Below are 14745 nucleotides of genomic sequence, written 5' to 3'. Positions count from 1 at the left end.
GTATCACCTAGATATAAAAAGGATAGGCCCAGATTTCGTCTGTTGTCAAAGAACTGTTATGCTAACGAAAATATATTTCCATAGATCTGCTTGGCCAAAATTAGGAGTTGTCCTCTGATGAACAAGGTGAACCACACCTTGTTTCCTGATCGGTCTGTTCTCCATGGGTTTGGGTGCCTCTTGAGAGAACGTCATCCAATTTAGCATGACAGTTCCTGGGCTGGGTGTGCCAGTTTTTCTCTGGGTTTGGACATCTTTGGATACCATTTTGAATCAAGATAGTGGGCCATAATATTCCAAAATGCATCTCTGTCTCCAGAGATATCATTGGCCAATGGTTCTTGAAATTAAGTGGGTTTGGCCTACATTTGGATAACTTCAGGCACAGTTTTGAGTCCATATAATGGACCCAAACTGTTCCAAACTGTGCTAGTTTGGATGGCTCTGAATAGACTGTTTATAGTTTGGTGTGACAGTTCCTGAAATGATGGAGTGGAGTTTGGTATTTGGACACCTCCTGCATCCATTTGGAATCAGAGCTGAATAGCTGGTGCAGGAGTCAGTTGGAGACAGCAAATGAGCTCAGGTGACCACTTCCTACAATGTAGCAGCAGTTGCAGGAGGGTAACTGGCAGCTAAGTGTGGGAGGAGGCAGCATTGTTGTTGATAGCAGCAGCAGAACAGCTGGCACCTGAACTACACCAAACCAAGGCACGTTGGTGGTCAACTCTTGGGGATGGCAGAATGAGGAGGCGAGACATGCCTGGCACAGCAGCTGAGCATGTGAAGCAGCACAGCAGGAAACATGCCTCAAGGGTGCAGTCCCGCTGGCTGCAGAGGACTGCTTCACCAGCATGTTTCTCACAAGCATAGAAGCCAACTCCTAGGGGCTGGGGTCAATATAATATTTGATGGGGCAGCAGCTCCCAAAAGTTGGTGGGAATTGCCATTCAAATGGTGTGCGTGTGTGCTGCATACTGTGATTGGTTATGTGGTGTGCGGCTTACCTGGCCACCGCCCCGCCCCACACCCCAATATTTTATTTTAATTTAACAAATTAAACATCATTCCCCACCAAAAAAACACAACTGGATTCAAGTGATGCCATGGCTATGTCAGAGAGAATGGAAATGGGGTAATAAACAGCCCTAAAACTAACAAATTTTGTTGTTGTTTTTTGTTTCTTTGAATTCCTGGGCAACTCTGGGCACTTTCAGCTAGTCAATGAATAAGGATGGGAGTGTTCCTTTTCCCTGCCTGCCAGCTGTTGTTTCACACTGACCTAACACGACTGACTTGGACCTGAATTTAACAATTCCGTAAAATGAAAGAACAACTGCCAATGCGCTTCACCGATGAAGTATTTCAATATGATGTGTGTATAGTTCCATGCGCAGAACAGCATATTGTCAGAAACACGACTCTGTAAAAAAGGATGTTATAGAGTTCTTTGCGTTTATTCATGCCAAATGCTTCTTGGCACTTCTGCACAGCAAAGGAGAGTCCAAATGTAGCGGAACTGGTCTGAATTCATTAAGTGGAAGAAAGGGGAAAGAGGGAGAGGAGAACCAAATCCCATAGAGATGAATTTCTTTGGATGTTGCGAGTGAAGCTGGACACACCATTGAAAGAAGGAGTCTGAGACATTTGGTGTAGCCCAGTGTTCATCCACCTTGGGTCCCTGCATATTGCTGGACTATGACTCTCAACATCCATGATAATTTGGTAAATTGGCTGGGCATTATGGGAGCTGTAGTCTTCTCAGAAGTAAACCCTATGAAGTTCAGTGGGGCTTCTTCTTGGGTCAGTGAGTTCAGGATTACAGCCTTCATTTCATGGGGATTTGAGGTGTGGGGAGGCAGAATTTAGCTTATTGATTTTAGTGCAGAGCCTGACTTATCTTGGGAGCCAGATGTAAAAGAGCTGCCGAGTTCTTTTTATCAGCCAAAGATGTAAACATGAAACATCTTTTACCAATGTGAAGAGATTTGAAACAAAATGCAAGCCATCATTTAAGTTTGAGTGAACCTAATTTTTATGGTGAAATAAAGCCAAGTTTTCGGCTAATGAAAATAAGCGTAATTAGTTTGGCATATCAAATTACAGAGTTTAAACTAATTAGCAGCTAATTGTCATATTTTGAGAGTGTGCTAATTTGAAACCACTGCCACTTAGCAGTAATTGATTTGCTAGGCGCTTAAATAAAGCCACCTTCACTTCTTCTAACAATTCATTTGCTTCTGCAAATATCAAGCCACCAGAGCATCGCATGCGGTCATTTCAGCCTCCAAGCCTTTTTTTAAAAAAAAGAAAGAAAAGAAAACAACCACACAAATTGAAATGAAGACTGGAGTTGAAGAAAATGAGAGAAATAAAGATACAAGGGCACATCATCACATGAATTCAGTAGTTCAGTTTCCAGATTCATCTCATCTCATCAATCTGTACAGTGGTACCTCGGGTTAAGTACTTAATTCGTTCCAGAGGTCCGTTCTTAACCTGAAACTGTTCTTAACCTGAAGCACCACTTTAGCTAATGGGGCCTCCCGCTGCTGCCGCGCCGCTGGAGCACGATTTCTGTTCTCATCCTGAAGCAAAGTTCTTAACCCGAGGTAATATTTCTGGGTTAGCGGAGTCTGTAACCTGAAGCATATGTAACCTGAAGCGTATGTAACCCGAGGTAACACTGTACTGATATCAGTAGACATTCATAATCTTGAACTGTAAAAGGATTCACTTTCTCCCATAATCCCAATTAAGATAATATTTTTCTGTGGCCAAAATCCATACAAGTTTCATATTTTTGAGGTGGGGAGTGAGGGTGTGTTGCTTCATGCTTTTTCCTACCTTAACATAATTTGGAGGCGATCGAGTGGTGTGTATTAATGCCTCAATGCTATTTTAACTTTCAGTGTCACTCCAGCCTTACAAGCTTTCTTTTTTATATTTTTTTAAATTAATTTTTCAGTTTATACACCTCAAAATAAACATTTAACATAATACCATGTAACAATTGACTTCCCTCCTGCCCTTTCATGGTTCATTTTACTTATATCATTCCTGCATATTTTACTATAAAAAGGTGAAGGACCCCTGATGGTTAAGTTCAGTTGCGAATGGCTCTGGGGTTGCGGCGCTCATCTCGCTTTACTGGCCGAGGGGCCAATTGTTTCTGCATTTTACATCCTTCAAATATTTACCATACCGTTGAATTTATCTAAATGCTACCAGTGTTTTCAATTGTACACAATTATTTTCTAAATATTCAGCAAAAAAATCCCACTCCATTTTGAATAAAGATTCTTCTTGCTTTCTTATTCTGTAAGTTAAACCTGCTGCTTCTGAAAATTCTATCATCTTAAGTCGCCAGTCTTCCTTACTAAGGATCTTACTCACTTTCCATCTTTGGGCTAGCAAAATTCAAGCTGCCGTGGTTGTGTACGTAAATATTTTTTTCTGACAACCAGGAACTTCAGACTGAAGTATTCCTAACAAAAAGGCCTCGGGTTTTTGGAGAATGTTGTTTTAAACATTTTTTAAAACTCATTGTAGATTATTTCCCAATAGCCTTTAACCATTTTACATGTCCACCACATGTGAAAAAATGTTCCTTCTGTTTCTTGCATTTCCAACACAGATCTGATCCATCTTAACCAACCTGCTTGGGGTTAAATACCATCTGTGCATCATTTTCATATAATTCTCTTTCAAAGTATAACATGCAGTAAATTCCAAATCATTCTTCCAGAGTTTAGGTCTATGTTATGCCCTGTATCCATTGCCCCAGCCTTACAAGCTTCCAATGGGCCTTACAGTCCAAATGTTGCCTGTGGAGTTCTGAAGAGCTGTGAGTTTTTGTTGCCGTGGTAAAGCAGAGCAATATATGATTTTTTTTTTAATTAAAAAACCCCCACTTAACTTTTACAAATATCCTCCACTGCTGTGCATCATCATTATCACCATCATCATCAACATCATGTAGCGCTCTTTAGTGCTCCACAAGGAACTTTTGGACAGCCTCATTTCTTGCAAAATGGAAGACTGGTCCTAGGCAAGCACAGAGATATGGGAAAGTATAGAGCGAAGAAGGTACAGCAGCAGACAAAAGCAACAAAGCAACATAAGGCTTTGTGGGGGGCCTGATCTGACTCGTGGGGGAGGGTTATTGGCATTGCACTGGGGGATGGAAGAGAAAGGACCCCAAATTGCTGTGCTTCACGTCATCATTCAGTCTTCACAAAGAACCCATCATAGTGCAACTAGATATAAGACACATTCCAATGATAGACAACAGCATTCTCCCATTTCCTCCAGGGTTCCTCTCAGTTAAGAACTGTCAGCAAGGCATCCCATGATGTTCAGTGTTATTCGTCCAGCACACAAAAAAACACTCACTTCAAACAGGGATAGCTGGAAAACCCAGCCCTGTGTTCTGATTGATTAGTTGACATCTGTTATCCAGAGCTTGGTCTTGGGTTGTGTATGTGTGTGTGTGTTTGGTGAGAAAAACATTCTCCTTACAAAAGACTTGCCAATTATATTGGAGGTTATATTGATGCTCTGAGTAGCATGATTCATTTCCATCTCAGAGTTTGAACAAAGCATCTCTTTCCCTGGCCAACTAATATCTGACTCATTTACCACCAAGAGACGAAAGAGAGAAAAGAGAGAATGGTTTGGCTGAGCACCTCTCTCTCTCTCTCTCTCTCTCTCTCTCTCTCTCTCTCTCTCTCTCTCTCTCTCGTTCTTCCTTTTTGCTAAAGTGACATCATCGAGTAAACAGTTATTTCATTTTGATTTGTTCTGACATGCCAAATGGAGCAGGCTTCAGGGGGAAGCTGTGATTTTCTGGGTGTTTTAACGTTTTGTTTGGTAAAGCAGAGCTTTCTACGTTCGTGAGAGCTCTCTACATTCGGAACTTAATTGAAATTGTCAAGAGAGGGGGGAGGGAATAGGGAAGAGAGATGGGGCTGGTTCAAGATGAAAGAAAAGGGCTGAAAATGAGGCTATGATTGATTTAAATGAAAAGATTGATCCGTAAACAGCAGCCATGGCCCTGTAATGCCCTGCGCATCGTATGTGCTGATAAGTATCCATTCCTTTTTGGAAATGAGATTACACCAGACTGATCAGAGCCTTGCGTTGGACCAAGAGCTATATCCAAATAATCACTTACTTTGGAAACGGTATGGGAGCTTGCCTTTGCAAGCTTTCTGATTTAGGCCATTCTGGGGGCAGATGAAGTGGTACAACATAAAAATCCTACCCAAATATATAAATATATCTCAGGGATGAAGAACCTGGGCCCTCCAGATGTTGCTAGACTACATCCCCCATCAGTCCCAGCCAACATGGCCAGTGGCCAAGGCTGATGTGAGCTACAGTCCAGAAACAACTAGAGGGACCCAAGTTTCTCATCCCTGATATATAAATAAAACTGCTTTACGGGCTTTACTGCCTCCAATATATTTTGTTGACTGTGGCAAAAGACAGGATGATTCCCTCTCCCATTCCATGTGCAGAAGAGACGTGGGCATGCAGATGAATCTTACTTCAACACTAGTGACAGAACATTGTAGGGATGGCCACATCTCCATTTTGTTGTTGCTCACAATACCAAGGGAGCACACGAACGCAACAGTCCTGATAGTGAAAGGAAATCTCCATGTACACATGCAGTATATCATTGTCTACCCTATGCTGGAAGGACAGATCCTGAAGCTGAGGCTCCAGTATTTTGGCCACCTCTTGAGAAGAGAAGACTCCCTGGAAAAGGCCCTGGTGTTGGGAAAGATTGAGGGCACAAGGAGAAGAGGATGACAGAGGACGAGATGGTTAGACAGTGTTCTCGAAGCTACCAACATGAGTCTGACCAAACTGTGGGAGGCAGTGGAAGAGAGGAGTGCCTGGTGTGCTCTGGTCCATGGGGTCACAAAGAGTTGGACGTGACTGGACTACTAAACAACAACAACAACAATAATAATAACAACAACAACAACCCTATGCTAGGGGCAACAGGAAGGTGTGGCCATCAGCTGAATTTACATAGTCACCCAGTTGACAACTATTGGAAACAAAATGGTGGATTAGATCACTCCAGCAAGGCAATCCTTTTCTTTCTACGTTAAGGGAAGCTGCTCTTACTTCCATTTTACAGATGCAGAACCAGTTTTGAGATGTTGCAATTTGTCCAAGTGAATCTTAGCTGGAATTTGAATGGACATTTCCAAGATCCAAGTCCAACAATTTATCTACAGAACCCAGGATACCAAGAAAAATACAAGGATAGGCTTAGCTTTATAATGAGAAAGTGTTATGCTGCAAATGAGCTATGCATTTTCCCCAAAACAAGTGCCAAAAAATGAACAACATTCAGTGCTGTGCTGTATTATGCTTAACAGCTGTTATAGAAATTTCACCGTTGTGTTTATATTTCACATGCCTGCAAAGTCAGGCACTATAGGTTTTGATCACATCACTTGGTTTTCAAGGGAAGTTAGGTACCATCAGGCGTTGCTAGCTTCTGCTCTCATTGAGAATAGATCTAGATATATCAATTCTGCAGTGGAGACAGAATGGTAGCACTGATATTGTCTGCCACAGCACCAGAGTAATTTGATGGACTGTCCTTGCTCCAACAATTGAATGAGATAATAATGAGACTTTGAAGTTTGTTTGTAACAGTTTAGCGTAGAGGAAGAGGTTCTGACTCTTTGAAGTTTCAATAGGAACTTCTTCCGTTTTTTGCATTATTTATTTGCAAAAGGTAAAAGGTAAAGGACCCCTGGACAGTTAAGTCCAGTCAAAGGTGACTATGGGGTTGGGGCACTTATCTCGCTTCAGGCCGAGGGAGCCAGCATTTGTCCACAGACAGCTTTCCGGGTCATGTGGCCAGCATGAATAAACTGCTTCTGGCACAACAGAGCACCGTGATGGAAACCTGAGCGCACAGAAACACCGTTTACCTTCCTGCTGCAGCAGTACCTATTTATCTACTTGCACTGGTAGAAGCTGGGACAGAGCAACGGGAGCTCACTCCGTCATGGGGATTCGAACCACCAACCTTCTGATCAGCAAGCCTATTTGCATTTCTGAGTAAAAGCTAGAGGTTGCATTTCAGCTGGTTGAATACCGGTATTTCCTTTGAAAACGCAGTGTGTTTTATTTGAACTTATGCAGTCAGAAGGATGCAGCACTGTGCTCATCAGACCTGACACTCAGGTAGCTATGCATAATACTGCTATCATGATGGACCTAATATATTGTATATTATGCAAAGCATTGGAGGGAGGTGGGCTGTTTGTATAGACAGATGATAAATAGACATCTATAACTAAAATAATGGATCAACACATCTACCTACTTACCCAGTCAAGGCCGCCTTTTCCTAACAGCACTGCTGGCTTTGAGACTGTTTTTCGTAAACCTGTTTTTAGGGATGTAAGGAGGCAGGGATTTCCATTCCAACGGATATTATTATTACTACTGTATTATTAATTGATTATTATTACTGTATTATTAATTGATTACCTGCCTTTCAACAGCAAGTTCCAGGATGGGTTAGAACAATTTAAAATTCAGAATTAAGTACAGTTAAAACAGATTACAGTCACAGGAAAACAGGCCCTGAAAACACACATATCAGGTGGCAAGGGAAATCTGAGGGAACCCCACAGAAAACGTCCTCTCCCAGGCCACATAACTCAAAATTTCTAAGGGAAGTGGAATTATCAAGAAGGGGGCCCCTGCTGTTCTGTGAGGATCATTCTGTGAGCGTCTGTAGGGACAGAAGTGGTCTCTCAGATATTTGGGGCTTAAGTCATTTTAGCGCTTTAAACACTAACATGAGCACCTTGAATTGAGCCCAGGAACAAACTGGCAGCCAATTAGTCACAATCAGCCCTGTTTCTATTCCACTGCAGTTCGGTTTCCTCTAAATAATATGTTATTGACCTTGCTGTCCACTGTTTAATGTAAGTTACGTATGTTAGGTAGCTATTTGCACTCCTTAACGTATCTTACATTCATGTAAAGGAAACATCAAACCAATGTAAAAAAAAAAAGTCATTCTGTATCACTTGCAGACATAAAAACTAAAAACAAGGCTCCCTTGTGTGAGTCCCTCGATATTATTCCTAGCAAGGTGGGGCTATCTGCCATTAGTCAAACTGGTGTGAGGACTGTGACACACCATGCACAACATGAAAGTATCACCATTGCATCAGGCACACGCTTGTCCATGAGGAAAAAACACACCCTAGTGTCCTTCTTGCAGCAATTCAAGGAACACAAAGCAAGCTACAATGGTAAATATTTTGGATGTTAATAAATTCCCCCATTGTATTTGCAATTTCCCGGGTGAAAGTAATCTGGAAATGGGCATCCAGCAGTAACAAAGTCTCTCTCTCTCTCTCTCTCTCTCTCTCTCTCTCTCTCTCTCTCTCTCTGTGTGTGTGTGTGTGTGTGTGCTTGTTCTGAAGCATTGCTGTAGGATTAGATTCCCATATTATCTGATTTCTCATTCTGTCGGCAACGTAGTTTTAAAAAATAATCTCTCCTTCTTTACTCTCCAGAGCAATCAGGAGGGGGCAGGGGGAGAAATACTTTGTCTTCTCTGTTTTTACATTCCCAACAGCCAATTTAGTTCAGCCTGTTGGCTGTCTCCCAGGTGATTCCTAATAAAGACGATGTGCATAATCAGATTATTTATTATTATTAGATACCTGCTTTATGGCAGCAGTCTGCTAATCAAATTCAGAATTGGAGCTCGGAAGTTTTAGGCAGGCAAGCAGCCAACAGGGTCTTGAAAGAGAAGCAGCACGACCAAGATGACTTGGAAACTCCGCTACATTCCTTACGTGTTACCTGGTTTTGAAGAGGGTATTCTCTGTCGTTAAATTGGATAAATTAGGGGGAAAGAAGGAGAGATGGTGGGCTTGCACCTTTCCCTCCATTTAAATTTTCTGATTTTGCTGACACAAAGCATGTGCATTTCTGAACCTAAAGTTATAAAATATTCTGACAATTTTAATATAAACAGGAACCTTTTGCAGTGATTGCTTGGAACAAAAATGTTTTTCCACTTGACATTTGTTTATACTTCCTAGGAAAGAAATTTTTATTTATGGATAGCTGAAGAATACAAATAAACATGGGGGAGAGCTGAAAAATCAGCTTTGATTATGCATGAAAATCTACAATGTCATTGTGTACTCTGGTTCCATATTCTGATTGCCTGTTTATTTTTCTAGAGCTGCCGGCGAGCCTATGGAAGAAGAGCCAGCCTTGTGAAATGCCAAGTTCTCTCTGATATTTCCTGTGTGTGACATCATTGTGTATTTCCCCCTCCTCTTACCCCCCAAAAAGCACCCTTAGACATGTCTTGTCTGCTGCTTGGGTGGCAGAGATCAGATGGAGCATAAACACTGGGCACAGAATTCTGAACAGCAGCTTCACTTGTTCGTTGGATGGATTTAAAAGGCTCTTCCGAGACTCCTTCCATGTAACCGCTGCCATTCTAAAGTTACAGGGAACCAGAGCTTGCAAAGCAAGCCTGAGCCTAGAGCCTGCTTTCGTGTGCTGTGTGATCCACTTGCCGACCTAAATGGTAGAATAGAAACATTAAAGCAATTCTACATTCTCAGCTATGGTTGCCGAGGGAAATTGAAAGCAGCCTGAGAAACATCAAGGGGAGGAACAAAATAGTGTCACAAATCCCACCGCTTCTGACATTTTGAACATGTCTTACTGGATCGGGTTTTGTTTTTCTTCGCATTGTCAAAAGAGTTGATAGGATTGGTTTAATGCTCCTGGTGCAATGAAACAGTGGGCCGTTCCTCTGTAGTGCCATTTTTGAAATGCTGAGTCAGGGGGACTCAGCCGAAAGAGAGCTCTGCTCCACTGCTTTTCAGCTGTCCCCTAATGAAATGTGCAACTTTGCTCTTTTAAGTTAGCCCCATTCCTCTCTTTTGGGGGGGGGGGTTATTTTGCTTTCTGTTCTCTCACTTTTCATGTGGCATTTTATAAACCCGTGCAACAAAACGTTCTCCGCAAGGAGACAGAGAGAGAGAGAGAGCGGTGGTTTGACTCCGGGAGAATGCTGCTCAGTTTGGAGCTGATATCAGCTAGTCAGTATATGATAGCAAGATATTCCAGTTAGCTCACACACAAAAATCCCCTGCCTTTACCTTGCTTTAAGCTGTTGCTCGGCTCCAGCTTCAAGGCAAGCAAGCAGAAGGGACCTTCCTGCATTTCCCTCAAGGTTGGGGTGCTTCCGCAGAATCCTTCTTTTTAAACCTGACCAGAGCATCAGATGTTCTTTTCTTTTTGAGGCTTTTCAAGGGTTGGATGCTAGTACTAAAAAAACAACAACAACAACCCAAGAGGTGTCTCCTGTTATTTATTTTTCTCCTTCCAGTATAGTGAGTAACTGTGGATGCATGACGAACTGTGCCTTTTGCTGATAATGAAAGTTTAAAACTCTCACACATGTTGCCTTATTGTCACAGAAAGGGAAATAGCACTTATTCAGAATCGGAGAATTTTTAAGGGATGCAGATAGCGATAGAGGAGTTACAGTAGCTGTTTGTACCCTCTCCCCCCGACACACACACACACACACACACACACACACACACACACACACACACACATCCCTAAAGAACACAGTGCATTATTCTCTACCTTCCATCATTCCATTTTGCAGTCTCCGATAGCCTCCCTTTGTTTGAACGGCAAGTGATGCTCTTCTTTTTTATATTTTCCAAGCTCAAAGGATACATTAAAGCCATAAATGAACACTGTCATGCTTTTTATTCAGAAATCTGAAAGGGACCTTAATTAGAACAAGATTTTAGGGAAAGCTGTGGTATGAAAGATATGGAACAAATGTGGTTTGAGTTACAGCAGACTCAAACCTGTAAATCAAAGATGAAAGATTTCACTCAAATGGAATTATATAATTCTCTTTTGTTATATAGGCGGCCTGCATTCTCTCCCCACCTTCACCCCCGCAATGTGTTTAGGTTTGTTTACAATTAACATTTTAATTTGAAAGACTGTTTCCTTCTTATATGGAAACTGTTTGATATAACTTGGAAATTTGAGACGGTGCTTGAAATAGGAAGTTGGAGGAGAATTCAGCCCGGCTGAACATGCCTTTATGAAAGTGTTATGATAAGATGAGCATTTACAACTAATTATTTGAAAAATCAAACCCTCCTCAAAGCTTTATCATCCAACTCCAGTTTTCCTGACTATTGCAAGTAATCTGAAGAACTTTAAACTATCTGGAAATGGATACTGACTCTAGTGCTTTGATTCCAATAGGATTACATTTGTAAGGCAATATGTTCTAACTGCTTCTCTGAATGATCGTACTTGACAAATTACTCCAATTGTCTAATAGTCATCCTATAAACAATGCTTCATCAAAAATCAACCACCATGCCTAATGGTGTTTATTATTTGACTTTCATGGTTTAAACTTGTGGCATCATATTTTACACGGAAGTGCTGCAATTCTCCACTTAATAGTTATTAAAATCCATTCTTTTCCTTTTGAAGCCTCATCTGAAATTAATGGGATAAAATAGGAACAATTAAGATTTGCCCATTTAGCTTTAATTTTATAGTGTGGAAATGTGCCTGTTTTAGCTGCAGAGCACTCAGCTTATTACAGATACTTTGCGAAACTGTGCCAAAACAAAGCAGGAATAAGTTCTGTTGAATGCAGGAGGGATTCCTTCTGAGTAAACATGCGTTTATTATCTGACTGTAAGCCAGACTCCTCTTTCGATTTCACACATGGCTGTGTGTAACGCATCCTCATTTTGCCATGCTAAAGCTAAGTTGAACAGCAACGTCAAAGCTACAGTCTAGGAACACTAGCTGCTGCAACACTGCTTCAGCTAAGCAAGTTAAGAGCACAGGAAAGTGCCTTGTATTCAGGCACTTTCCTGTGCTCTTAACACAGTGTTAGTTCACCTAGCTCAGTATTGCATAAAATGTCCTGGCAGTGGCCCACTAGGTCTTTAGGCAAAGGTCTTCCCCAGCCCTACCAGGTGATGATGTACCTGGGACTTCCTGCAGGCATGGCAGAGACTGAGCTACTGCCCTTCACTTTGATATGGGCCAGAGATTCATGGTCATCAGTCTGGGTTACTGGGAGCTCCATGTGATATCAGGATGTGCTTGCGATAAGGAAACCGTTTAAATACAGCAAGCAAAAGGAAACACCAGCCAACGAATGCCCTCTTATTATTTTTGAAGCCCCAAACGTTGCACATACAGAAATGCTTTGGGCTGCCGCCAAGTTGTATTCTGAACATTTCAGAGGAGAAAAGTTCATGCATGTAGTTCAGGTGCCTGTCGATATGCTTGTGTGATGTTGAAACTTTATGGAGGCAGAAGCATTAAAGAATTCAAAGTAATGGATTGACTTCCATGCATAGGATCAGGCTATGCCCCTTTAAAACTATGTTGGTCACAAGTAACTCAGTTGCAAGGACATGGCAAACTTCAGCTGGATCAGCTTTAGGTGGGAAAGAGAGGGATATCGTTGTTGTCCCTTGAATAAATTACTGTATGTGGTTCTCTGTTAGCCAGCTATAACAGAGAAGCACTTTCAGACAATAAAGAAAAAGCAGTACATAAGAATGCAAAATATTGCACCATTAATTGCAAGAAGAATAAATGCCCATAATAAGTATAGAAGTTTTCGCTTACACCATACACTTATGTGGTGTGTGTGTGTGTGTGTGTAAAACTCTCTTAAAGTATCGTACTGATGCAACATTAAGGCTGCAAAATCCTATCCACGTTTACTAGGGAGTAAGTCCCCACAGAAGCAAGTCCCCACTGAAGTCAGTGGGGCTTGCTTCCGAATATATGTGCATTTGATTTGGTAGCATATTCTCCTAGGAAAGCACACAGATAATGCTTTTAATTTTTCAAGGTCTTCCCAATGGTATTTATTACATTCCAGGCTGGCGTGTGCATCTGCAGTAAGCGAGTGACACGCAGCCAGATCCAAATGTAGCTGACGCCAGCTAGAGCTTGGAGACAGACAACAGTTTTTTTAAAAAGGCAGTTGAAAGGAACTGTAGTGTGTCCACAGGTTTTTTTCATTGTGCATTTCCTTCTGATCAAACAGCCCTTGCAGGTGTTTTCTTTTTGGGGGGAGGACCCCGAAAAGGGGGAGCAAAAAGGATGAGTGCACAGACCATGAACAGTGATCCCTATTCAAACCACTTCCGACACACCTATTGCAGACTTTCAAGACAGGATCAAAACAGACGAGAGTGATCTGGGTTCCCATAGTTTTCAACTTAGAAGTAGTTACAGAGCTTCTCCTAGAAATGGAGTTGGGACCACAGGGCTGGGTGTACTGCATTATATTTCCCCACATGTGAGTCCCAATTGGAGAGGGTGGGGCACAGTTTTTAAGGCAGCTTGAAAGGGGCCTAGTTTAGATTGGCGCAAGGTCAGGGAAAGAGTTAAGACCCCTCTCCCTCAGATCCCCTCTGGCAATCCAATTTGGGGGTGGTCCCACAGCTGTGCTTTGTTCATATTAAAACACCAGGAGATCCAATCACTGATCCCCCACATCTCATCTGGTCTGGTCCTCAAGTGTCTCGTGATATTGACTGCGCTGTGGTGGATAGGATTTATATGAGTGAGTTAAACTTAAATGTTTGAATTCTGGAAGAGTTGAGTTTAAGATGCAAAGCAGAAGTGACAATTTAGATACTTAGCAGCCCTTTCTATCCCCGGAATCTTTCCATAGACTTTGATGAACTTTTTAAATCACTATTTAAAAAAAGAATAATCCATCTCTCTCATTATTTTTTCTGTTGCAAAGCTATTTTAAAATATGATGCCATTATTTTTTTTAAAAAAAGCATCTGCTTACTATAAGATCACTTTATATGGAAAAGTAAAGTCAATACTGACTCCCTAATTCACCCCCGCCTCCCACAACTTCCACTATAAGGTAAACCTAGGTTGGGAAGGAGTATATTTTGCCTACTATTCAAGGGCCAAACCAGACGAGACTTTAAAAATAACAGCCATGGAGGCTCCCAATCAGGGACAGGGACACAACACATAGGTTTCTTCCTGCACAACAGACCCAATTAAAATCTCCCCCTTCCCTAATGGTTATTTTCCTTCAGATTGGAGTTGCCATTGACACTGATGAAAGTTCCCTCCACACTAGGGATGGAAGGATCTGTCAGTGCTCTCCCACTGCTGTTCTATTCTGGAATTCCAGTTCCACAAACCACCTTGGGTCACCCAAGGAACAAAATCCTTAGGTGTCCCAAGTTGGTCTGTGGGGGTGAGGAAAGGGCCTGATACTGGGACCACTTCATTGTCAATGTTGGTTCTCTCTGTTTCTCATTTTTCATGTCTTATATTCAGTTCTCCACATTTTGCAACAACTTGTATTTTTAAAAAAACAACAAAACAAAACAAAAACACACAAATCCTCATGAAAATTCATCGGCGTTTTAGTGCGAATGTCTCTTAACAAACACATTTTTATATGCTGTATTGACTAATGCACACCCTTTTGCAAGCAACCTCTCTGATATGTGTTTTTGAATTCATTTTTATGTACACCACCCTTAAAATAATCCATTTTTGTAAGCAATGTTTGGTTGGAGAATTGCATCGCAAAATTCAGATAAGTGTGAACTTGGAAGAATAGTGGTCTTGTGGTTCTCATACTGCTTTGGAAATCAG

The 14745-nt window shown here is 41.6% G+C and overlaps 1 protein-coding gene across 6 annotated transcripts in view; it reads left to right on the top strand.

Moving 5' to 3' along the window:
• Nucleotides 1-13884, top strand: part of HDAC9 (histone deacetylase 9) — a 487438-nt gene extending 473554 nt beyond the window's left edge. For all 6 annotated transcript variants that reach the window (XM_081164394.1, XM_081164395.1, XM_081164393.1 and 3 more), the window contains one exon: nucleotides 9252-13884. In XM_081164394.1, coding sequence (XP_081020520.1) covers nucleotides 9252-9291 — 40 coding nt within the window. In that variant the 3' untranslated portion in view covers nucleotides 9292-13884. The remainder of the gene's footprint in view (nucleotides 1-9251) is intronic.
• The last annotated feature ends 861 nt before the right edge of the window (nucleotides 13885-14745 follow it).

This window comes from Podarcis bocagei, assembly GCF_964188305.1.
Source record: "Podarcis bocagei genome assembly, chromosome: 12".
Lineage (NCBI taxonomy): Eukaryota > Metazoa > Chordata > Lepidosauria > Squamata > Lacertidae > Podarcis > Podarcis bocagei.
This window is presented reverse-complemented; position numbering and strand designations above follow the sequence as displayed.